Source organism: Mixophyes fleayi, chromosome 4, assembly GCF_038048845.1.
Source record: "Mixophyes fleayi isolate aMixFle1 chromosome 4, aMixFle1.hap1, whole genome shotgun sequence".
Taxonomy (NCBI): Eukaryota; Metazoa; Chordata; class Amphibia; order Anura; family Limnodynastidae; genus Mixophyes; species Mixophyes fleayi.
In genome coordinates, this window is record NC_134405.1 from 133,615,644 (window position 1) to 133,643,014 (window position 27,371).

General features: G+C 40.2%; 1 protein-coding gene across 2 annotated transcripts in view; it reads right to left on the reverse strand.

Annotated features, from left to right (window-relative positions):
- The window catches only part of VPS13C (vacuolar protein sorting 13 homolog C), a 218,151-nt gene that overhangs the window by 61,913 nt on the left and 128,867 nt on the right, over positions 1–27,371 (reverse strand). For both annotated transcript variants that reach the window (XM_075208356.1, XM_075208355.1), the window contains 12 exons: positions 23,268–23,386; positions 22,373–22,542; positions 21,074–21,318; positions 15,909–16,138; positions 12,167–12,259; positions 6,462–6,827; positions 4,719–4,808; positions 4,351–4,506; positions 3,963–4,230; positions 3,715–3,875; positions 3,087–3,208; positions 2,215–2,512 (listed from right to left, as the gene is read on the reverse strand). In XM_075208356.1, coding sequence (XP_075064457.1) covers positions 2,215–2,512; positions 3,087–3,208; positions 3,715–3,875; positions 3,963–4,230; positions 4,351–4,506; positions 4,719–4,808; positions 6,462–6,827; positions 12,167–12,259; positions 15,909–16,138; positions 21,074–21,318; positions 22,373–22,542; positions 23,268–23,386 — 2,318 coding nt within the window. The remainder of the gene's footprint in view (positions 1–2,214; positions 2,513–3,086; positions 3,209–3,714; positions 3,876–3,962; positions 4,231–4,350; positions 4,507–4,718; positions 4,809–6,461; positions 6,828–12,166; positions 12,260–15,908; positions 16,139–21,073; positions 21,319–22,372; positions 22,543–23,267; positions 23,387–27,371) is intronic.

Genomic DNA, 27,371 nt, shown 5'->3' on the forward strand with positions numbered 1-27,371 from the left:
CCTCCTAGAGTCTCATCCAATATCTTAAAACGACCAATCCCTGGAGGAGGAAGAGGCCTTCCCGACATCAAATTATACTATTTGGCATCCCACCTTTCGCAAATCGTTGCCTCCTACGCTCCCTCTGGCTCCACTGCATGGCTTGATATAGAATCGGCCCATCTAACCCTGCCCGATCTCTCCTCTCTCTGGGGCGTATCTCCCGCCCGTCGCCCCCCTGCTGTTAGAGCACTGCCTTCTATCAAATATGATGCTATGGGATGCCTGGATATTTATTTTATGTTACCCTCCCCAAGACATTAACTGCCCACATCCTAACAGCAGCCAAATCACTCATAGCCCTTAATTGGAAAAAGACCTCACCTCCATCCCTTTTGGCTCTCAAGAAGCAGATTTGGCACGTGGCCGCTATGGGAGGAGATTACGTACTACCTCCACGATAGAGGCCACGTCTTCAGTGAAGTCTGGGCTCCATGGCTAGCCGTGGAACTCACCTTCCCCCCTCAACGCTCCGCGTCCTCCGACCTGACCCATGTGCGATGACCCCAACCCTTCCCGACACATATCTCCCCCTCTGCTACAGGCTCAACACACCCTAGTTATCCTCTAAATACTTACAGTACTTATCTTTGTGGTCCTACCCCCTCCCCCACAATCCCTTTTGTTCCTACACCCATTTTATATTACTCTTTAAAAATGTAAAAACCGGTCATTTTTTTCTAAAGGTTTCCTAATATGCGATACACCACAATAACTGTTGTGATTTTACTGTGTACGCTACACAGTGTTATCGTTTTGCTGTCTGTATTTTCTTGATTGACCACTGAAAATAAAAAATTATAAAAACAAAACAAAACAATGTGACTAAGCACCACCCGAAAGGTAAATTAGTGAATTAGGGCAAAGGGGTGCTATGCACGTCCAAAGCCATGAAATCAGCCTTCCTTGATGAGAATCTCCCTGTTGAGACATGGGAGAGGTTACGAACAAGGAGAGCCAAAGATACCAGTAGAAACTTAGTATCCTATTTTGCAAAACAGAAACTCCTATAACCGAAAGAAAATACTGCCAGGAGCATTTTGGAACTGTGTAGAAAAGACATGAGCGTGTTCTTTGGTAGGAAGCTACTGAAACTCCCAAACTAGAAGATAAGACATAAGCCAACGCTTCTAGCGTGGTAAAACAAGCGAAAATCTGGGTAGGCTCAAAGTGATCAACTGTGAACCCAATAATGCAGCACTATAGACTGTTTGTCTTGCAAATGCAAAAACTGTGTACAGTTAAAGCTGGGATTATCCACCTCGTGAGTGCAACCAGCAAGAATATTCGGCGGCAAGTCTGCGGGCGGAGAGGAGAGGCCGAGACAGCTTCACTCCCGCTCGCATACCTGATTGTGGCCGCGGCCGTCTATATAATAACGGCAAGTCTGCGGGCGGAGAGGAGAGGCTGAGACAGCTTTACTCCCGCTTGCATATCTGATTGTGGCCACGGCCGTCTATATAATAACGGCAAGTCTGCGGGCGGAGAGGAGAGGCCGAGACACCTTCACTCCCGCTCGCATATCTGATTGTGGCCGCGGCCGTCTATATAATAACGGCAAGTCTGCGGGCGGAGAGGAGAGGCTGAGACACCTTCACTCCCGCTCGCATATCTGATTGTGGCCGCGGCCGTCTATAAGGCCGAATATATAATAACATATGGCCCAAATGAAGAGTTTGCCTTTAAAGGCATAAGTAACACAAATGAAACATGGCCCATTTGCTCGTTATTTCTAAGGGATGACTGCTGGCAGAGGTGCAAGGGAAGCGTGCTGCTTACCTGCACTGGAACTCAGAGTGAAGTAATCCCCGGGACTATTCACTCCTCTGGGTCTTTTCAACGAGTCCAGCGCTGCACCTGAAAAGGAAGAAAAATAAAAACTGGAAAACCTACTGCTAAACTAAGTATAGGCAGGAGCCTATACAGAAGTGACCTTTCTCCAGAAGGCACTTACAACAACTGAAGTCAGCTAAGTAGGAGGGGCATAGTGGGGGAGGAGTCAGGGAAACAAACAAGTTTATAAGTGCCTAACTCCAGTCCCACCTACTATACCCCAATGTAACGCAGTGTCCCCCAGTGGTAGGATAGAGAAATTAGAAATTAAGGCTTGATTCATTGATGCATTTACCACAACGATCACCACAAATCACAGCCTACTAGATGAAGTCCAGTTACCTCAAGGAGGTATTTCAGGGAGTAGGGTAGAAGGTTCCTGATGGTCAACGAGGGGTAGAGATGGATAATGTAGGCTGGGTCCCAGTCCTTCTCACCATTACTGGTGATAAAGTTGATTTCATCAGGCACGGCTGTGCAATTCACTATAAGAGGCAGGAAGTTGATCTCAGTAGCTGGACACTGTAGGGTGCACTGAACCTCACTGCTCCTGTGCAGCATTTCTTTCCACATAATATAAGTTGTGGACTCTTTAAACTGCCCATCCAACACACCCACTGGCTTCAGGAACAGTTGGCACCTGGTGATGTGACAACACATTAAAAAATAAGCTTTGCAAAAACTAAAATGGAACAGCTTATTGAATATTAGACAGCAAACATATCTGGGGGATCATTTACAAATGCTGAAGTTTCAGAAAAAACCCTCTAAGTCTGTGATTTATGATATTACCTTTGCATGTTTTAGTTTTTGTTTTTTTTTCCAGACCTGTGCATGTATTACTGCTTCAAGATGGCAATGAATAATAGTAGTTGAAGTGGAAATTTAGTAGTGGTGGTATGGAGAATGTAAGTGAATGAAATTTGATAGTTTTACAATCAAAGCAATAGGAGAAGTATCGTACACTGGTCCACTTCGACCACTGTGTATATGTGCAGAAACAAAACAAAAAAACCCAAAACATTCCCATGTGGAAAGGTTGGCAGGGTGAGCCTACTTTTTATCGTGAGGGGACTATCTGTGGAACTGAACCCCATTAGTCCATCTGTATCCCGCCAATGACTTATGTACAAAAGCAGTCTGTAGTTCACAGAGATGGAGAATGCAGACTGTGGCTCTGATCTAGGATATATAATACACTGAAAGTGAAATACCTGTAAGAATGCAGGGGCACATGGAACTCGTCATCCGGTCTACACACACCAATAGGCTCCAGCAACTTGGCATTTGCCACAAACTTATACACAGTAAACGGGATTGAGAAATGATTCTTGATCTGAAATTGTAAAATGTCAGCCATGCTATAACTTTCCTGTGAGCAAGTAGGCCAGCAATTAAATAACATTTTCATTTGTTCCCCTCTGTAAAGTAGTTTCAGTCCATTCAGTAGATAAGGCACCAGCATTGTACCAACATCATTCATTCATCAGTATAGCAGATAAAGGACTCAATCCTAAGTCTCCAAGTTAAACTAAATGAAAACATGAAGAGGGATGCTACACTGTATCAATCATGAGAAAAATATGTATTTGCCCTATATCTTTTGTATAAATATAAGAACATACAAAAGCTTCAAAACACATGTTACCCCATTGCACCAACACCCCAAGGTATCGCTTACTTTCACGTTCCTCCATCTGTACAACACTATGAAGGAGACTTAAAAATAAAATTTAATACTCCTATTCATAGCGGTCTTCATAAAAGATGAAATGAGAAGCAGTCATTGTGGAACAGCCTTTGTAGCTTATTATGACAATTACGGGATAAGCAGTCATTTACCTGCAGTGGAGATCTAATGAAAAGAACTTTGTTTCCCTCACTGGCATCAATCTGCACAACAACGGAAACACAGCTGTCTTGTGATGGACTCCGCACGTTATAAAGGCGCCTGGCTGGCTTAGTAACTGGAACATTTGTCACCTCTGTGTATCCTTCAGGCACTAGGAGAAAGCAAAAGATACCAGTTGAAGAAAAAAGTGCTTAAAGCTTCAGAGGGTTTTTACACTCAAAGTAAAAAATACCATTACCTATGCCAAGTGTAAAGAGGCTGCTCTCCTGCCGATGCAGTGCAGACAACTTCCCCCGGTGCAGTGGCTGAACAGCAGAAAATTCTAGCTCCAATGACTCTCCCTGACCCACATTATGAACGTGGTCATGTGATGATGATGATCCAAACTTTCGTAAATTTGAACCGTGCTGTAGTATCAGGGGAACACCCAGTGCATTTATGACCATTAATGGGGCCTTGTCCTTCAAAGAATAGTCAAACGTAGAAGCAGTTCCTTCAGAGAATGCCTAGGGAAGAGAACATAATGATGCTCAAAGCCCTCAACCAAGTACTTCTAAATAGCTCAAGAAAAAATAACTTTATTCCAGTTTAGCAATCTTTAATATCACAAGTGCCTTTATTCTTACCTTTGCCAGATTGCTGAATACTCCCAGAGTGCACTTAGAAATAGTAATGTTCATGGTGTCTTTAGATATAATGTAAATGGCAGACTGGGGCTCAGGGACAATTATGAAGTCATCCCCTGGAAGAAGACTCTTGTCCTGGACTGGGTTGTTCTTCATCTTCAAACACAGGGATTAGAAGACAAGTTAAGTTATCATTTCTTTTTTTTAGCAAAGACTACCCAACACAAAACAATTGTAAACCCCAAATAATTAAACAATATGTATAAAATAGAAGTATTACAGCAGTTGCATCTATCACAGCTCAGCAGCACTGGAAATAAACACTTGCCCTTTCCAATATACAGGTCATTGTTAAAAAAATTCCTAACCTCAAGTTTCAGGTTCCAACGTCTTTTTCCATTGTCCACTCGTTCAATAAGAGGTTCCCAAACAGCGTAAATTTCATTGTAGTAGTGAACCTGTGAAAACAGAGGGGAACACAAACTTTTATTTTTTTTATTCTTTATTTAAATAGTCAACAAAACATACAATTGTACAGGTAAAAGTAAATGATAATTAACTGTTGTGTGACCAAGTTTTTCTTTTTTACTGTACATAATATCACAGTATAAGACACAAAATATAAAATAGTCTGGTTGAATACCAATATTAAATATGGAGTGGGGTGAACAAGGTGGTGGTGGTGTAGAAAAATAAGGAATACAGGGAATATCCATATGGGTAGAGAAATTCTGAGAGCCTGGTGGGTTTCAAGCAGCATAGTAGCGTGAAATAGGAAATTGTCAAGGATTGTTTTAATCTTTATAAGGACACAGGGCATATTATGCGGAGGCGTTATGTCCTTGATTTTGGTATTCACTAAAGAGCCATGGCATCCACACTAGTCCATAAACATGTTATCTTTCATGGAGATAATGTAATTTTTTTCCTACAGAGGCTAAGCAGAAGTTTTCACTATATAACAAAATAGTTTTAAATAATTAAAATCTAAAGATGGATTCAAAGAAAATTATATCTGGAAATTTCTTTACAGAAGTAAACCATCATCTATTAATGTTCATTAAATTCTAGTGACATACATTTTTTCTTCTATGATTAAAACAGAAAATATATTAACAGAAGAAATAGCACTATTTCGGTACTAGACTTCTTGCTACTGAGCCTGTCCTACTGTGGCCCCAGGTTTCTGAGCCTGTCCATTAATAGTTATTGTGGACACAGATTTACAGGCTAAAAAGCTTGTGCTGCATATCATCAGGCATAGCCTGTGGACACAGTAACTAGGCTCAAAGCCTAGGAAAGGGGACACTTTAATTCAGGCACTAGGCCTGTGGGGACAGTGCAGGCGGTAGGCCTGCCAGCAGTTAGATCTGTCCCAGTTTAAGAGACTGCGACAAGTCTATCCCCACCATTTTGGTCCTCATTTTCCTGCACAAATTCCCAGCAGACATTTTGCATTGGTTATTGCGAACCTCCAATTCTCGGTAGAAGGGTAGCTTGTCTTGTATTGCGCTATTGTACTTTGTGAAGCGTTTTGTATTCACCTTCTTGCTTTAGTGAATGGGGTGCCGTGTGGAGAAGAGTTTGTTTTGTTTGCCCCCACAGATGCTAAGAGAGAGTACACAGCAATCAACAAGACTGAACGTTTCAGGTGAGCGGTCCCTTGTGCATGTTCCTTGCAGGGCATTGCTGGTCAACGGGGAGAGAACATGAGTACGGTAAGATGTTGAGGAAATCCTGCAAGGACAATCAGCACAAGACTTCAAGGATAATTGATATAACTTCACCGAAAGCCCTTTTGTGGATGTCCCAGTGGTTGCCTTGTGATCAGCTAAGACCTGAATGCGTGTTGTTTCCCACAGGAGATGCACTACTAGAGCATTTGCAAGCGATAAGCTTAAGGGCTGCTGCTTTAATCATCTACGACAGATGATAGGATTTGTGAGGTTGGAGGACTACAATTAAGTAGAAAAAGTATTGTAGTAGAGTACAATTAATAAAGTCATTAATATACTAGAGAAAGTTATCAACAGAAAAAGAGTACTTAAAAAAATGTGGGCACACTGATTTATCTTTTCTACATAACAAGATTCAGATCCTCATCAAGGTACCTCTAATGTGGTGTCGGCATTCACATTCATGAGTGATGTCCAATTCTTCACGGACCCTATGACCGTAGATTCCACCAGGAGCAATGGCACAGTGCGGTGACCTAATCCACACTCGAGTGTCACTTGCACAGCCTTTACTTCTAGATTAAAGTTCTCCACTTTCTGAGCACATTCTGGGTTCTGAAAACATTCTGTAGCCTCCTGAGCAGTGTCCACACCTAGGAACCAGTTATTGTAGCTACCAATGGTCCTTCTGTCCCAAATGTTTCTATGTTCAACCAAATTTTCTTTACTCTCGTCTTCCTTGGGCTTTGGCTTCAGGGCAGCCATGATAGTTAGCACAGTATTTAAAATAATGGGTGAGATCTGTGAAAAAGAAACCAAAAGATGAATAATTATACTTCACTAGTTACATTAAAAACAGACTATGCTCTACTAGTAGGATGGAAAACACTAAGGAGGAAATAAAATTGCGAGGAACAATGACTAAAAAATTAATACTATATCCAGAAAGAGAAAAATAGGATTTTTCTACTTACGTAAATCCTGTTTTCCCTAGACCATTTGGGGGACACCGGGGACATTGGGGTATAGTGTAGTCGAATAGGTTGTTGGCAGTTTAAGAAAGTGGTTAGCCCTAGGCTCCTCCCCCCATGTTTAACCAAGTCCCACAGAAAGGGAGACAATAGAGAGAAAATCAACAGAGAAAGAAGAAAACAATAACGTCCTTTTGGACAAAAACATAACATGTCATACTAAAAGAGAAATTAGATCGTCAAGGGTGGCCCGCCTGGTGTTCCACTCTTTGGACTAGTAGAAACAGGTTTTACGGAAGTATTAAAATCATATTTTCTCCCACATCCAATTGAAAGACACCGGGGATGTCCCAAAGCTGTCATCATGGGTGGGAACGCTGAGAAGAAACAGCACTAAGCACCTCTCTCACAAAACTTGCATCACCTGATGCAAAAACATTAAACCTGTAAAATGAGTAAATGTACGAATGGAGGACCTTGTAGCCGACAGACACAGCTGCTCAGTCGAGGCACCATGCCGTGCAGCCCCGGAAAGCACTCAACAACCTCGTGGAGTAAGTAACAATTTCCTGATTTATATAAAGTCTGGACACAACCTTAGGAAGGAAGGAAGGCATGGTTCGAAGAACCGACCTATCCTCATCATAAACTAGAAGAGAAAACTTTCAGGATAAAGTTGCAAGATCGGAAACTATTCTAGCGGAAGAAATAGTCCAGAGGAAGACAGTTTTCCATGTCACAGCTTTAAAACCACTGTGATCATCCAAGGGTACAAACGGGGAATGCTGTAAAGCATTTAACACAAAGTTTAAATCCAAAGGCACTAATGGAGGCTGCACACAAAGCATCACCCTGAATGAACCTTTGCTCTTTCTGCCTTCAAAGAAGACTATCTGATGTGTGATGTGCAGACACCTGACCCTTAAGTGAACTAAAGCGCAAACCAGCGTCCAGACCATCCTGCAAGAACATAAGCAACCTGGACAATCGAAAAGAACTGATTGGGTAATGTGAAACCCTTCCTTTCACACCATACAATATACAGTATGTCCTCCAGGCACATACTTTGCCTGAACTCGGTTTCCGAGCCCAAAGCATGGTTTGCACCACACGCTCGGACAAACTCTGAGCTTGAAGGATCATGGCTTCAACAGCTACGCTGTTAAAGCCAGACATTCCAAACCAAGATGATGAAACGGTTCTTGACTTAATAGGTCTGGCCGGAGTGCCAGATGTCATGACCACCCCCACTGCATGGAGAGAACATCAGTGTACCAGTCCTTCAAGGCCAATCCAGCTTTAGTAGAATAACCAGTACATCCTCTCTCTTTTTTAAGATCCTCTGAAGCATGGTGGGAATAAGTAAACTAAACAGATGATCTTAGGAGCAAAAGAGTTGGACCTTGGGTTTAAACTGACACGCCATCATGTTGCCGTCCGGTTAACCCCACCAACTCTCGAAAGTCCTCAGGATGGAGAGACCATTCACCAGGATGGAGTTTCTGCCTGGTGAGAGAGTCAGTCTCCCAATTTTCTACCGCATGGATAAAAATTGCCATGACGGCCCAAACGTGCATTTTGGCCCACTGAAACATCCTGTGAGTCTCATGCATGGCTTAAAGACTCTTGGCTTTGCCCTGGTGACTGAGGCATGCCACCACCGTGGCATTGTCAGTCTATCTTCACCGTCCTTCCCTACAGCAAATGTTCTGTGCAGATGAGAGCGCATACCACCACTTGCAGTGCCAATACATTGATTGGCAGCTTGGATACCTCCAGAGTCCAAAGACCCTAAAACCAGGTGAGAAGTCAGACGGCAACTCAACTTTGAAGGCTGGCATCCATTGTAACCAAAGCCCAATCCCAGATGGAGAAAGAGCAACCGCTGCAAAGATTGTCCTTCTGCAGTCACAAAAGGAGCAACAGACACACTTGAGGCAAAAGATGGAAACCCTGACTGGAAAGGTTCAGATGAGATCCGTGCAGAAGTATGTTGCCAACATATATCTTACCATCATCTGCAAGGCCTGAATCTTGCCCGGAGACAGGAACACCCACAATTTTTTGGGTGTCGAATAGAAGTCCCAAAAAAATCATTCATAGGGTTGGACACAATTTGGGATTTCTTGAAATTGAGGATCGGTGGGACTCTGGGTTGTTATCCAGATATGAGACAGTAGTACCACAGTGGACTACACCTTTAGGAGACGATTGTCTAGGTAAGGGATGATTGTAATCCCCTTTGACTACAGTAGCGCAACCCTAACTGCCATGACCTTGTTGAAGATCCAAGCAGCTGTGGCCAGACCAAAAGGAATTGCCTGTGTAGGGTCTAGGTTCATATGTTCATATGAATTATGGAAAAGTTATCCTATTATTTAGGGTTCTTAAGCTATAATCATAAACTAAGCTAATCAGAAATAAGTTTTAAGGTATTAACAAATATAATGCTCATAACATCCAATGTTTTTCTGTCAGATCAATTTAAAATGGTTTTATTTCTTTAAGTCAAATTTCCTGTCTGGATAAAAGGGACAACCACAAGACATTTGTCAGCGAAAGTTTACTAAAATGGAGACGTGCGCTAACCTCAAACCATTCCAGATTAAAAAAATAAGAAGAATCAAAGGATATTGAGAAATATCAGAAATCACCATGCTGACAGCAACAGTATTTTATTGCAACATTATACACTGATGTAATTAATTATTTTCCAGTGACGTGATTATGACGTAATTTTGTTATAAATATGAGCTATTTTAACGAGTAAAGTTAGTTCAATTTGGACACCAGACAGGTTGTGTGGTCTCTTTTCTTTGAGCTCTGATCGATCATATACATCATACTGCTGATACAGCATTATACATATTAACTTTGGCTTGTCAATTGCAGGTTAAATATACCTCTGTATAGCAATACAGGAGTTTCAGCCTTAACACCTGGATCTGGTAGTGATCCGACTGAACCTGAGGAGGGACTGATGACCCTCCCAGATGGGAAAATGCAGATAGGCATCCTTGATGTCTAGAGCCACCATGAACTCCCCTTGTTTCATGCTGTGACTCACTGACTGCAATGACTCCATATTGAATCTTGGAAATCTGGCCTAGGTATTTTAGATATAGAATTGGCCTGAATGAACCACTGGCTTTTGGAACAAGAAACAAGTTGTAATAAAACTCCAAACCTTTTTGAGATTTCTGCACAGCTGTTCTGATCAGCGCTCCACAGCTTTGTTAACTCATGCTGACGCCAATGCAGTCCGCAAGGAGGCACCCTCGCCACGAAAACGGACTTAAGAATACACTCAAACTTTATGATCTGCACCATCCTTAAGAACGACTGGGTTTGGAGAGGGGTGGCAGTGACCTTAGGCAACCTTGCAACCGGAGGATCCACTCGTGGAGGCAATATCCAATTTGCAAGAACCTCAGTGGGAAAAGGATAAAAGCCGACGGGACAACAGGAACTTGCGATGCGGTGACAACCAAGGCTCACCCAATATATCCTCCAACTGGGAAGAAAAGGGAAATGACAAAGATGTCTTTGAGGAACTCTCTCTCTTTGCAAGGCGGTCAGTCTCCGGGACAACTGCCTCAGGATTCTCCAGAACTTGTCACACAACCCGCATCATATCATCCACCCCCCCCCCCCCCCCACATCAGATGAAAACACCTTTTCACCCTCCACTCCTTGGAAGAACAGTCAAATCTGGTTCATTACTTTGCCGGGGCGCCGCAATCCGCAAGGTGGATGATGTAACGGATTGCAACATCCTCTCTAATTAGGAGGAAACAGAAATCAAACCCTGTACCAAAGTTGCAAGACCACGTACCCAAGCAAGTTCCGTGACCACAGGTCCAACCGGACCCTGGCTACGTGAACCAGGAACAGAATCCGCACTACTCGCTAAAGAGGCAGGGAAATTTGGAGAATTGGGAAAGCTCAGCCACAGTAGTGGTCAGTGACTGTGCCCAGGCTGGCTCTGCAACCACTACCTCCTGGTGCACACGGCATGCATTCCTAAAACGGACAGGCAGCGCACAAACCGTCTGCACCTGACCGTTCCAAAGGCAACTTAGCATTACGTACGGCACAGGTGAACTCCATCACAGAAGTCACCCCAGATTTAACCCTCAAAGATCTCCCCCTATCTGACGTATTACAGACAGATGGGAAAAAACACAAGCAGCACACAATCAAACACAGAAATTGAGCCTGCTATACAGCCAAAGAACCCCAACAGCCTGAGGGAGAAACTACCTAGAAAAACACACCCCACTAACAATTCTGGTGTCTGCACACAAGACGTTGAGAGACCACCAGGGAGGTAGTGCAGGGACAGGGACGAAGAACCTCCCCCCGGGCCCAGCACTGCAGCCATCCAGCAGGACAGCCCGCTCCACCAATCAAGTGGCTAGCAGTGGTTTACAGAGAAACAGTAACCTCTAACTAACCCATCCCTCCATGGAAACTAATGGTTGCCTCTAGTACGAAGCAACCAGCCAGAGGGCCCGCTGTGACTTGCTACCCCCTCCTTCTCCCAGTACTGTGCACAATCAACACAAATCCTTGCAAATATCTTCAGCCAGGGACGCGGCTCCAAGGAGCCATTGATGCGGCTCAGATAAAGCCTCTAATCAAAAACAAAATGGGGCTGGATAGCAGCCCCAAAGCACCAAATACACTGGGGCACTAAAGACAACTTTCTTATAGTGTTCAATGACTTATTCCACTACACTATACCCCAATGTCCTTGATGTCACCCAATTGGATGGGGGAGAAATAATCAAAAATAGACCCATTTTACAATTCTGAAAAATAAATATTGGTTATCAGAAGACGTAGCTATTTTACAGACATTTCTCTTGAAACATAATTTTTGCCATTTTTGCACATCAATCAATTTGGTGGGGTATTCCCCTCAGGATCCCTGTTATTCTTCATTCCATTTTATGATACAATTAAAATGTATCATCTTCTCTATTTAACACAAACATTAGAAAGCCTTTTTTCAGCTTTGATCTACATACCATTGTATATCACAATGTACGATTCCCATAAACTCAAGAGCACCCAATACAATGAGTTTATAGCCAACATACTGTACAGTACAGTAATAAAATTGCTGATGTGTGAATTGAATATATCAACACAATATTAATTTACCTTAATAACGACCGCTTCCACAATAAGGCTGGCATTCTGGCTACCCTTTACATCTGTTGTGCTTTCCAAATGCAGTGAGCAGGGTTGTAATACCTATTTGACAATGAAGGATTCAGATGGGAAAAAAAAATAAAAATGAGGATATTTTATTTCAGTATGATTATGTTAGTAGTAGGAGCTAGAATAATGTGCTCAACAGTAAAGAAAACACCAAGGCAGAAAGACATGTTTGCAAATCGTAAGTAGTAAATTAGAAAACACACAAATATTTTCATGATATACAATAATAAACATTTCATGTTAGTATCGAACTTCCTCTTGAACTAAAGTTTGGGAATGACTGAAAAGTAATTTATTCACAGAATTCTACGAAGTGGGGTTAAGTGCATCCCTGGGTTGTGGGAGGAAAGGGTAATTACTAAAACGGGTCCCCTGTAGTAGAAGTTTTGTTAACCCAGTGCTTCCAGTATAATGGTCTCTAAGGGGAGCGGAGAGGTGGAGTTGATGCACTGTAGTCCCAAGTGGAAACACCTCAGCTTGCAAGGACAAGATTAGATGTTCTGATCACCAATTAATTCATCTGAATGAAGGTATTTAAGGGAAACCCGCATGAGAACCATTCAGTACCTCTGATGAAACGCGTCAGGTCACATGACCAGCTGATTTGATTCATTCAGAAGTAGACAATGAGCAGTGTGCTGGTATTGTATCACACAGAGTGTGTATGCTCCTGGACATTGCTATTGGTACTACAGCATCTGCGAGATCCAACAGACATCCTTCCGGGACTGCAATTCCCCTATACAACTATCTATTGGGGCTGTTTGTCATCTGGATATGTATTTTGGGTTCCCGGAGTGTGGCCACACCTGTCGGGTGGAGCGGGACTGACATCGTGGATTCGTCTTATTACGGTAAAACACACTGCATATTTGCTTAAAGCCAGACGAAGTGTATTTAGTTCCACATACAGAGACTTACCTGACAATACTATCGGGACCCCGGACATTTTCCAGATTAAGCACAACTGCCGGGTGTACTTAGAGCCCCGTTGGAGCCAGCATTTATATCAGCAACAATGATCTCGTATTGTCTCATGTTTTTTGATCATTTCTACCAGACAATTATTTTCATTTTTTACGGAACTCCGTGTTCTATCATATACTAGCTCATATATTGAGCATTTTCAGTTATCTGTGATATATCAGTCTCTCAAGGAGATATTTATTGGCCATAATCATTTATTATACTCCATGTGAGATGACTATTTAGCACTTACTCCGTTAGTTGATATGTGTATTAGATGTTATCATTTTGATCAGCTGGTCATTCATTTGTTTAGTATGTTTTATATTTGTTGTGATATTGTTCAATAAATTGTTTTTATATATACGAACATTTATATCATTATTAGAGGCAACTCTGGTCTACACTCAGCGCTGTTATTTGGTATTGTTGTCTTAGACTCATGCCCATTATACCAAGAGTAATAAAAAAATGTTTAACAATTTAACAATAAACTTAATCAATTAAATACTCACCAAAACCCTTATCCACCAATTAAATGCAAGCTATTTTCTTTCTTAATCCGATGTAGACCAGATCATAATGAAAGAAAATCTCCATTAAAAAAGACCCACTCCCTTACTACGAACTAGAGCTGCCAGCTAACAATAAGCAGCCAGAGTGTAAAACGGTTTGTGATTGGCTGACTGTAAAGGCGAGTAGTGGTTACTGTCTAATCATAGCTATGTTTCATTCATTGCTTTTCGTAAACAGGTGAGTTTCTTATATGGGGATTATTCTCTGGGCTCCCGATTCAAACTACATTGGATCCAGAAAGATTTTTTTTTTTTTTTTAAATATTTAATAAAATCGGTGACCAAAGGATTTGGGTGACTAATTTAATCTATTAGTTAATAAAAATGTGTGTTATTTATTTATATTTATCATTTTGGTATAAAGGGCAGGGTCCCCCTACACCTGTCACTCCAGGTGTACCAATCCTGTTAATTACCTCACAGCCAGGGAGATCAGGATGAGTCAGAGTGCTTATCCATATGGGAATGGTAGCCTCTGGGAGGGGGAGAAGGGGTGTTTTTTTGGTAGCTCTCACCCAATAGAGGCAGTAACCCTGGGTAACCCTGTGCTAATTAGACAGAAAATGGTTTTTGAATATAGGGGAGCACCACAGTCGTGGTCTCCATTATAGTGGAAGCTAACCCAGGCTGTCTAGCTCTGTTGAGCATGGCGCATATTTCTCAATTATTAATTTGCATTTCGACGCTATTCAGTCGCTTGTGTTTTTTTTTTGCAGGTGACCGACAGTGACCTTTGCTCAGACCACAGATGATGACAATTCAGTAATTTAACATTGTTTTAAACTTGCGTTATTGCCTGCATCCGTCATTTAATGTAAACTGCAGCTTTCACCCAAGACTTCATATTTAAAATGATTCAGTAGCAAACTATGTGGTTAGCTATGGTATTGCAATTAAAACTATTCAATGGTTTGGTACTTACTGTAGATAAATGAGTAAGATGGTATAAATAAATGAGGGAGAAAGACTTCCCATAGATTAAATATAGAAATATTTCAAGGGGTCCATGGCATTCAAATTATAGATCAAAAAGGTTTCACATCCCCGCCTCTGTAGCCCAGATTAACCTATTCCACTACTAACATATTGCAGTAATGAGCAATTACGTTTATATATTTTAGTGAAATGTCTATATAGATTTCATGAGTGCTAGTATTCAGTCTAATATGGCTTTAATGTTCATATATACTTTTATTTTTGAGAAAATCCTAGTTGTGCGACAAACATATTGGATTACACAGCAACATATTAATACAATTATGTAGGTAGAAGAACTGGTGATATCCATCTGTGTAGCAGTGATTTGCTGGGCACAGTCCACAATCAGGAGCATTCTCATTTGGATTAGCAGAGAAGGATGATCACAATCCCTGAATCTGCTGTGGCTAAAGGATTTGTATTTTTATTGACATAATATGTATGTTTAATTAATGACAGTGCTGGGGTATTTACATATCTGTCCCTTTGATATAAGTAAATGTTAGCATCACATCAATGATATCCCTTCTCTCCTCTAAACTGTAACTCTCGGTTTAATTTCTGGACACATTTTGTTAAGCCCAGGCCCCATTTTGGTAGCCATTTTTTTTTTTTACAATGTCTTATGATATGGCCTCCAGAACTGCACACAATACTAGAGGTAAGGTCATATCAGTGACTTATAAAGTGGCATTGTAACATACTTTTGTTTATACAATCAAGTACTTCACAGGCTTTTCACACTACTTTACTATACTACTTGCAATCCTTCACATCATCATTTATTTATATAGCGCCAGCAAATTCCGTAGCGCTTAACAATTCACATCATTTGAAAGTATGACTCCAAGGACCCTTCCTTCTGTTGCTGCATATTTTATATCACCATTCATTCTGCATTTTCCTTTTGGATTTTTATGTCCCACATGTATTAATCTTTCCTTTTATGTATTAAATTTAATATTTAAGGCGTTAGTCCATTACTCAGTTTTCTCTAAATCACTATGCATTTGATTTACCCCTTCTGGTTATCACCCTGTTACAAAGCTATGTATCATCTGTAAAAAGGCAGACCTTGCCTTGGCACACCAGCTCTCCTAGTTAGCCTGGAATTTAACTGGTACACTTTAGGATGAATGAGCCAAAATCAGTCAAATTCATACCGTAGTGATGTTATTGTCTCCTAGCTGTCGGAGAAAAGGACAGGCCAGAACTTTAAATTCTTTCACCATGGCTGTTAATTTCTTCTCAGAGTTCACATCAGAGAGATTAACATTGCCCTGAAAAGACACTGCTAATGCAGGAGCATCTGCTTTTGTCAAGTTGGCCACAAATACTATCTCAGGATCCATAATAAATGCTTTCACATTCAATTTCTGGGAGGTTGCAAGTTCTAAAAGAAAGAAAAAAATGAATAGTTATAGAAAATACCATAAAAAAAATTCAACTACATTGTCAATTGTTTTATGAATATCTTTTCATTTGTGCACTCTTTATTAAATCAATAAATATGAAACATAACAAAAGTAACAAGGCATACCAATAACCAATATCACCAGTAAAAGTGGAATAATAATAATAATAATAATAATAATAATAATAATAATAATAATAATAATAATAATAATAACAACAACAACAACAAAAGATGGTTACACACTATGGAGAATTGATATGTTTTACCTTGTATACCTGTGATTACTTTTTCCAGTACCTGAAAATACATTATCCCCATATGTTTTTTATGGGGCCATATATCTTGTTCACACAGTTTATCTGGCTCGCTCCAGTGGTTAAAAATTTATACAAAAGTCTTCTCAAAAATGGATTATGGAAACTATTGCTTTGATACATTAAATCTCAGAGATTATACACTGAACTTCGATTGAGCCCAATTATGGTCTTTCAAGCCAAAGAAATTTCAGGCTTTTAGGATTTGTAGACTTGGCAATAAACAAAAGGGTTGACTGTCCGTCTATCCAAAATAACTTCAGATTTTTGGATTAATCACAACCACATTAATATTTAATTGCCCTAATTGTCCTGTTGTGCTATGATGATGACAATAGTTTTGAATGCAGTTTCCTTACCAGATATAGATTTAGCATATATCTAAACTTTTGACCACCTAAATGTCCAGCAACAAGCCCAGGTCAACTTAATAGGCCGGGCAATAACTCTGTAGGGAGTCAGTAGTACACAAATATAAAAAGATTATGCCTCCGAAACGCGTAAAAATTCTAGGGGGTTATAAGTACAGATGAAGAGTAGTTCAGTTGAGTCAGGCGATATTGCTGCTAAGCTCAAAACCATTCAATATCAATATAACATCATCCAGTGCAGAACCAGAGAATAAACATAAACAAACCCAAAAACAAAACAAAAAAAACCACATACTTCCTTATAAACATTCAATGTATACACTGTCCCCTCATACACCTGTTTGTAAGGTGTTAAAGGTCTGAAAAAATGATGGAAAAAAAAAAAAACTATGGAAATAGTGCAGTATATTGTCTGGAGAACTAGTGTAAAAATTAAACATAATACAAAAGTGTTGCATACCAAATTCATATTAATATCGGGCTTATCTGTAATTACTCAAGGCCCTCCGTATTTCTCCATTTGGGTACATGTCAGACCCAATGAAACAAAAGTAAAGCTGGGCACACACTACAGGTTTTTCACTCGATTGTCGTGTCAATAACACAGTAGACGTCTGTTCGGTACGATATTTCATTAGTGTGTACACTCCCACAGTCATGTTTTATCGTACCAAAGCACATCGTATCGTTTCATTTGATTTTATAACCGTACTAAACATCTCTATAAACAATGGGACAATATCAGGCAAATTCTGCAGTGTGTATGCACCCACGACAGGCAGTGTAGGCAATTTCTCCATAGAGTTTACAGAGTCACAATATTTTCAGCCGATGGTTATTACAGATGAACAGCACAGATCTGAAGGTAAATAGTGTAGGTGTTGATGCATGCTGGTCAGGACTTTCAGTCATTGGTAAAATCATTAAAGATATCACATTGGGAGTAATTTTCTGTAGTGTGTACCTAGCTTGAATGCTCTCAGTCCTGTGTCAGACTGCTGAATAAGCTGGGATCCAGGACTTGGTCAATTAACCAATCCATGGATGCCCATTCATTCAGCAGTCTGATATTCTGTATTAAGTTTGATAGATGCACAATATCTGGACAATGGCTATGTAGTAACCAGGAATGGCAGTGTACAATAAAAGTGGTAAAACAGTCATCTTCATTACATATATTTGGTCTAGCAAAGAGATGGAAATACAATTCCAGTGCTACATTTCCAAACCGTTTAGTAATGGAGGCTGATTGAAAAGATGCAATTATGTTTGTCTGTATTCAGCCAAACTATAAATCATTTATGCAGCGGGAACAGCAAAATAAAACAAAATATAGCAAAGTTTGAGGGGGGAGAATCTATTCTCTTCACTCTCAGTTTGTACTTGAACAAATTGTGTGAAATCAATGGAAACACGAACTAATCCAATAATTTAGGCCCCCAATGTATTATCGTTAAAACTATACTGTCAACATATGCTGCAATTTTACATTTGTCATATTTTTTCGGAATAGTAAGGGCAAAACAGTAGGGTACCAGCTGACACCCTGTCATGTGCTGTAGATATTGGCAGAAGATGATAACAAAAGTTAAGGAGCTGGATGCATTATACAAAAACCTGAAATAACTCTACTGTATCCTCCAGTTTGTTGCCCAGCTGCTCGGTTCCAGTGGACGTTTCCAAGCACCCAGGAGGGTTGTGTAGTGTGATCAAGTGATCGCACTGCAGCAAATCAGGAGCAATGGGGGGCTCGGCTGATTAGGTGCCACCCTCCTCTTTATAACATGGGGAGTTCAGCATTCCTATGCTGATTATAGGTGCAGAAATGCTGCTCTTGTTAGACGCTTGTCTGTCATTGCATTTAGTTGTGATTCTGGTTTTGACCCTCTGCTTTGGAACCTGTACTCTCTCCAGATTGCTTCATGTCCTGACCATTGCTTTGAACCTTGGATACTTTCTAGATTGCTGAACAGCCCTAACCTTTACTGTGGGCAAGGACTACTTTTTAGATTTCCGCCTGCCCTGACCTTCGCTGTGGACCTTGTCTACTCATTGGATCCAGACTTAATGCCCACTTGATCCTTCAAGGCTGCACAAACACAGTTTCTAGCCTATGAGAGTACCTACATTCCCTGTTAAATCGCAGAATCGCGTGATCGTAGTCTGCTATATATCTAGCGAGTCAGTAGTATGAGCTCATTCTGGAACTGAGTGATTAAGGGGGCAACCAATTTTCGGTGAGCACATTCTGCTCCATAGGAAAAATGGCTGCTAAAGGAGAAAACCATGATTAGGCAGGTTGTAGGGGTTTATTCATGGATGGCTCGCTTCACATATACAAATCGTCCAGTCAACCTAAAGTAATACAAAGAATATGAAGCATACAAATAACTCTAAATAACCTTGTCAAATGATATTTATCTATATATACATGCAGCTATGCTCTCTGTCAATCTTTTGAGCAGTTAAAATCAAGTCTTACCCATTATTGTGAACAAAATTGTTTAACTCTTAGTACGATTAGTTACAACTAATATCTGATGAAGCATTTTAAAGACATAGAAACAGAATTTGATTATAGAAAAGCCCTATCTGTTCTATTCAGTCTGCTCAATTTTAGGTTTGATTGTTTGGTTTTTCCCATTCATTTATGTTTGGAGATTGGTAGGCTACTTCCTGCTGGGTAGAAATGTGCAAGTGCTTATGCAGTTTTAGAATTGTTTTTTCAGCATGAATGATACCAGTTCCAGTGAGTGCAATAAACATTAGTAGGTGAACATTAAGTCATGAAACAAACACTTCCTATTGTTAATTTCTTTCCCTAATCACCTCAAACCCTTTCATCACATAGCTTAATTTCAGACAGTATATTGCCATTAGTCTGACCTGTTATATCAGTACATGCTTTATTGTACCAATTAAGTGTTCTGAAATCGTGACAGAAAAAGGTTACTACGCTTCAAAAAACTAGTAAAGACTGGGTTGTTCTGTTCCACAGAAGACCTAATTAAATCAGCTGTAGAGCGCTTGCAATCAGAAGGATTATTACAGGACGTATCTGGGTCACGAACTATGGTTTACAATAATAAAACACCAGTGTCACATGACCAGGAAGCAGAATATAAGCTTTCATTTGAACAGGCAGTTTATTAAAATGATTCAGAAAAAAGATCTGCAAACACTGTTCCCTCCTCACATTTAACCGACAGACCCAGCCCTACACATAGGATTCCCAACAAACCTTTGTCGCTTGAATTCACTTGCCCACACACGACATCAAAATCGGTCCTTCACATACGCTAGCCTCAGTCCATTATATAGCTCACATTTGCCCTGAACATAAAAGTCACCCACAAGCATTAATTTTTCGAATATGCCACACAACAGGACAAACTTCACTTGTATCCCATCAGAGCTAACTTTTTACATACACCACCTGACTGTCCCATCACTTTATCATTTGCACAAGCACGACACACATGTCAGATCAGTCGTTTACACATGACCTATGACCATCTTTGTGGACCTTAAAAAAAAAACACAAAACCTAAACATTATATATATATATATATATATATATATATATATATATATATATATATATATATATATATATATATATATATATATAATAATGTTTATGTTTTGTGTTTTTTTTTTAGCTTAAAACAACAGTTTTAGATAATACAGCCAAAAAAAACCCAAAACAAAAAAAACAAAACAATTTGCACCATATGCTTAAACTCTGCTGGCTTCAGCTTGGTGGGGACAGGCATGTACGCACACCTCGGGAAAAGAAATGGCTGTTTTCCATATCAGTTTGATAATCTACTACAGAATGTATATAACCAACGATTATAGCTAGATAGGAGGTCGTATTTGGGAAATAGACCTAATAGCGCTCTATTATATTTAAAAATTTAAAAACAAAGAGTGCTCACAAAGGTGGACTATTCCTCAGTTTCAGTAGTGTCCATATATACAATGCAGCCCTTACTGATTCCTATGATACTACAGCAATATAAGAAAAGCTGTACAATGGCCTTTACACTTGTAGTCAATGGCTAAAGAAACCTAATTCATGTATACATTTAAAAGTTAGGCTATATCCAGGAATTAAACATCCTTGTAGGGAGAAACTAACATATAAACTTATTGCAGGCAATGCAGCTTTAACACATAATAAAATGGACATGCACCAGTCGAAAAAATAAAATAAAAAATACCTCCCCTCTCTGCTTTGCCCTTGGTTGGGGTGGCTTGTCTCGCATGGATATGCATGGTTTTATCCGGAGCTGGACTCTGAGGCATGGCCTGAATGAAGAAATCTGCCACAGTCAACAAAAACTCCACACTGGCACAAACATACAACTTCTCCAAGATTGCTGTGATTGAGCGCTCCTGTCCAGTTTGCTTGTAGTTTACATCAATCATACTGCGTGTGCTGGAGGAGTCTTTTTGGTCAATCATTCTAATTGAAAATAGTGAAATGGTGGTTATGTGCGAATTACTTGGTGCAACCTGATTTCTTAGCTACATCAGTGAAAACATTTGAATCAAGGCAAATTAAATAGTTGTATGGCTAAGTTATCTAGCAAAATGTGTGGAAATATGGTATGTGAGAGTCAAGAAAAGGCAAGGCTGGTTACAAATGCTGTGATAATGGTACTTTTATTGTGTTTATGGCCCAAAAAAGGCTGTGATGACCAACAATAATGTAATGAAAATTGTTTGGAACATAAGATTTCATGCTGGTAAGTCCAGTCAGAAGGAGATCCCACAAACAGCACATAATTCAGAATAAGCTTTATCATTGCATTATAGACACAATGCACATTGTACATAGTTTGTAACGCATACATAGCATACATTTTTTAAATAGAAATGTTTTATCACTTGCCCTGGTGGACCAATTGTAATGGGGCAAAACTGAAATCAGAGCACTCCGGAAGGGGCTGTGGCCCAAAACTGGGCTGCGGTGGTCAGCCGTCCCACTTCAGCAGAGCACCGGCACCTGAAACGGGCTTCTAATGTTGTCTCCTGGATTCAAGTTAATTAAGGAAGACATCCTTAGAGTTCCAGGAGATACAGCACAGGCGGCTTCAGAAGTGGCAGCAGGGAGACTGCAGGCCTGAGTTCTGACTACCAACCCCTTGGTGCGAATTTTAGCTGTGTCCTATGTCAATGTTCAACGTACTTCACAGATGTGAAGGCCTCTGGTGGTGACAGCATATTAGTATCTGGTAGCCAAGCAGCACCAGTAGGAGTGGTCAGAAACAGCAGGCTACAGATGAAAGAGGAACCCTAAGACAAATCTGTAAAGCCCTCCTCACTCATCATGTGGGCCAAAAGGCAAGATCAGCCAGTGTGTGGCCACCTTAAGAGGGGTAAAAGTCCCATTCATCTTCACTTATATAGGGTTACGCCACCTAAATAAGATAACTAGGCTAAACATTACTTATTAAAGGCAGAAGAGAACAGAAGTAAAATGTTAGTGGCAGACAAGGTGTATGAAGTGTAATAACCTGGAAGTGGCTCTGGTGAAACCGTCCCTAAGGTCGTCAAGGGTGCAGGCCTTGAGGTGGATTGAAAAGTCCATGGAGTTATCTGCACACATATTTCCAGAGGAGGACAGAAGATGCAGAGTCATTTCCCCCAATCGCATGTTTTCATTACGCAGCCAAGTAGAATCCACCTAACGTAGCAAATAAAAGTAATGCACAATCACTAAAAGGCATGAATTAAATGTAAAAATCCTTGACAGGCTGCTAGATTTTGGAATGTATGTCTGATCAAAGTTATGTTTCATAAGCAATTATTAAGACACTTTGTGATATGACATAGGACTGCACATTTGTGAACTGTATACCTGTACAATGTGGTATAAGGTCATTATTAAACATAAACAAGCATGTGCCAACAAAGATGAACATTAAAGTGTTAATTTGTGTCTTTATTACATAGTGCTACATGGTAAGCAAAAAGAAAATAAAAACAAAAACCAACAACCAACAACAAACTAAAATGGGGTTCAATGCTCCCAGGAAAGCACTTTATTTATTCAGTGCGCTATACGCCTCCTCTAGCCCGCACAACAATAGAGCTGTGACAAGTAGATGAACAAGCATTAGTGTGACATAATGACTTCCAAGTGAACAGCGAGATCCTATAGTGCTTGTTACATGGCTGACTTGTTATACCCCTCACAGTTCTAATGCTGTGTGGGTTGGAGGAAGCCAAGTGTGTGGAATAAAATGCTTTCCAGGGTGAACAGGGCAACCCTTTTTTTATCACTATATAAGCAAACAAAAAAAACCAAAGTCTACAGGATTTGGTGACAGGTTCGCTTTAAGTGCAATAAATACATTACATGGATATAAACAAATATACGTTATGTCAAGAGTATATGGCAGAACCCACCTTACTACTATCACTGTTGTAAAGCACAACTGACAGGGATTCAAAATTAAAGCCAAACTTCAGAGTGACAGTTGGTGTCTCATCACTGGAACTCTGTGCAAATGCAGAACCCGCTCTTTCTGTACAATAAATAGTAGAAATCAAATCCATTATAACATATATTGATGTCTATAAATTATTCATTCATACACACGTTGAACTAAAATAACAATAATAAAAAAGTAGGGTTGTAAGGTGAGAGACCTATTATTTGAAATACTTGGTTCTTGGGCTTCCCAGATAAGGGGTATCCCTCCTCGGACTCCTTGGAAGTTCTAACAAATGGATTAATGCTTAATCAGCTGAGTAGAGACAGGAACACAATTAACACCCCTGAAAGAAATATACTGTGACTCCTCCGCCCTTCACAGCTTAGTAAGGCAGGTGCAAGGATAGTGAAGATTTTTATTTTTTTTCAACTCATGTGGGATTACCTATGCTCCCGGATGGTCTTGTTGTCGTTCCCTACGGGTATGCTTCCTGGGTCGCACTTTACCTCCATTAGGTAATAAACACAAGGAAAAGCTGGTGCTCTGTCCAAGTCAGAGGGAAATAAAATGTAAGCAGCTGCGGCATCATCAAGCAACATGCCTGACCTCATTTCCGGGTCAACACTTGCAGAGTTGGGAGTTTGAAAAATGCATCAGAGTCCAGATACACAGCCAGCAACATGGATCCAGAACCAGCAGGGGAAAAAAGTCTGTATAAGGGACAAAGCTCTGTAATACTCAATTACATTTGTGGAGCATGTGATAAGCAGTGATTATAACGATGCTTTATGTGTGGACTGTATTCCTCACAAAGAAAATTCAGTGCAGCCTCCAGAAAGAAACGGATTAATAGGGTTTCAAAAGAGGAGCTTCAAGAATGTCTAGGAGTTAAAAGGGAAAGGTCTCAGATGTGTATAGACTTGGAGAGCATCAAGAGCTTTCTTTATGTGGATCTGTAGATTCCTTTGGGGAAGGCTCATCTGATAGGGAAGAAGGGGAAACTAAAGAGGAGCCGAAGAAATTTAACCCTGAAGTGGTGGATATGGTATAGATAAGGAAGTGGATCAATTGGAGAAGAGGCAATCCAAGTTTCAAGGATTGTATGTTAAGGATCACTGTTAAAAAACTGAAACCACTATGTGGAAATAAGTACCCTAGGTTGATGTTGCAGTAGCCTGTCTTTTGGCAAAAACTGCTATTTCAGTAGAATATGGAGGTTCATTGAAAACCCAATAGACAGGAACTATGAGAAAGGTTTTAAAAAGCTTCATATATCCTCAGGTCTTGATGCTTACCAATTTTTGGAACATTATAAACAAAGGGTACAACATAGAGTTTCAAGTGGTAGCCAGAAAAAGATTTTTTGTGAAATCGAGGAATCCATCATCCCCTGAGAACATGATGGCATTACACTGCAATTTATACTTAAGGAACAACAAGTTATCTCTCCAGTCCCTTCCCCTCAGATCGAGAACTGGAGTAAAAACCTGTTCCTCTCTGAGTAAACTCAATCAATATGTGCATGCAAGACATTTCCACATGGAGTCTAAGTGTCTATGAACTCCATTTTCAATGCAATAGAAGAAGTAGGTTTCCTTACATCAATAGATCTGCACGATGACAGATTCTGCAGCCTAGGGAACCATTTCCAGGTTACCTGTCTGCATTTGGCCTCTCAACAGCTCCCAGAATCTTTACCATGTAACCAGTGGTTCTTATGGCTAGTCTCAAGAAGCAGGGATTTACAGTTCTGCCTTATCTGGATGATATTCCGGTGATTGGGATATCAGTTCCCAAACAAAAACACTCAAAGTAATCTCTTTTCTACAAAATCATAGTTGGATCATAAATACAGTCAATGGTCGCTTAACAGTTGCAATTTCTATGAATACAATCAGACACATCGAAAGACAACACCTCGGTGTTAGAGCAAAGACTTGTGAAGATTCAACATCTGATTTACCAAATCCAGGGTCAGAGACAGCTTTCAATAAGTAATTTTCTCATGCTATTAGGAATTAAGGGATTCAATTATAGGTATCCAGTGTTCTCCCCCCAGCACCTATTCTCCGGATGCTCTATCCGGCTATTTTTACTTACAACCCGGCTCTTAGAACCTAACAGCCATCTTATAATAGAATCAACCATTGTTTCTCCTGTTTTAACAGGCACTATGTTAGCACTACAGCCAGCAGTGTGTGTAAAGACCACTTGACAACCAGTCTGGCCAGTTCTAGCAGGTGTGGGCAACAACATCCAACATTTTTCAATATTATTGCAAAGTTTTACAACTGCCCCACCCTGCTGGCAAAAGTTTCTGCCGAGAACACTGGGTAAACGTCCATGGGTGAGATGGCTTATGAGGAGTTTTCATCTAGAATTACTCAATCAGTGGGACCACAATCAAGAATATCTGAATCAGCCTATAAGACTTACACAGAGCACAAGGGAGCCTCTTAAAGATTTGTAGGATCCAGCAGTAATAAAAAAGAGAGCACCCCCTCTCAGAACCAGAATGGACTGTGTTAATGATAGATTCAAGCACCAAAGTTTGGGATGCTTATCTGCATACAGAAGTTGTACAAAGTGCATGGCTTCAAGAGTAAAGGAAGCTGCAAACATTCTGGAAGCAAAAGTAATGTGGCATGCAATACTACATTTTCTAACTCAATTTCAACACAAAACTCAAAATTTTGACAGACAACCACACAATAGTGTCATTCATAAATGAACAAGGAGGCACCAAGAAGAAACCATGATGACAGAGGTATCAACAATCATATCAAGGGCAGAAAACAACATGAAGTCCCTTTCAGCACATCATGTGACAGGCAAGGCTAAAAAAGTTGTCAATTATCTCAGTTGGCATCAAATCTAACCAGAACAGTGGTCATTACACCACACAAAACTCCAAAACAGAGTGATTTTCTTCACAGCACAAGGATTACAAAGTAGAGGAAATAGATGCTCTGATGAGACCGTGGAACTTCAAACTGGGGCATATCTTTCCTCCCATTGCTCTTCTTGTGTGCAGACTGAAGATGATCACAAGAGACAGTAAAAAAAAAAAAAATCAGTTCTTCCATTCTGGCCTCACCAACTGTGCCTTAAACATGGGAGATGCTCAAAGAACAACCTTAGCCTTTACCACTTCGACCAGATCTTCTGAATCAAGCACCTATTGTTTACCTGAAGTATATTCGCTCTTTAATGTTGTGGAGATTGAGTGGTCATTGCTCAATAATGTGGTTAATTATTCAAAGCAAGAAATAAATATTCTTCCATTGCGTATAGTATTAAAGAATTTTGAAAATATTTACTCTTTGGTGCAAATTCAGCTTGACCAATCCAGTGAAGACCAGTATACCCTCAGGTGTTAGATTTATTTCAAGAAGGTCTATAGAAGGGTCTGGGCCCTTAGTAAATTGAAGTTGCAGTTCTTGGCAATTAGTGTGTCTCTAGTATCAGAAACGTTTACACGCTTGGATTAAGCTTTGTTTAAATGGCTCACACTCAAGATATAATATTTAGTGGCAATTACAACTGCCAGAAGAGGCAGAACACACACATTTGATATAAAAAAAATTGTGCTTGCACTTAGTCGAAAGATAGATAATAAAAACGATATTAAATAACCTAGTCCTGGTCAGAGCAATTCTTGTTCATCTCTGGAAGACAAAAGGAACTTTGAACTTCCTGAGCTCTATCCAAAGATGGCTCTTGCAAGGTGGATTAGAGAAATAATTTCACAGGCCCATAAGAGGAACTGACATGAGGTGCTAAAAATACCAAGACACATGGCAACCTCCTGCGCACACAGGGCTTAAGCTTCGGCAAATGATCTACACATACAATTTCCTGACATTATCTTTTGGATGATGTATCTTCGTCTAACACTAAATATGGAAAAAAAATTCTTCAGGCAGTAGATCAATAAAATATTCTACAACAAAATGAAGGAGGAATCACACTGTATATTCCAGGGGTGTCAACTTTTGTTCCTGGCCCTACTCAGATGACTAAGGATTAACCAATTTGTTATGGCTACCTGAAGTTGTGCACAAAATTAAAATTA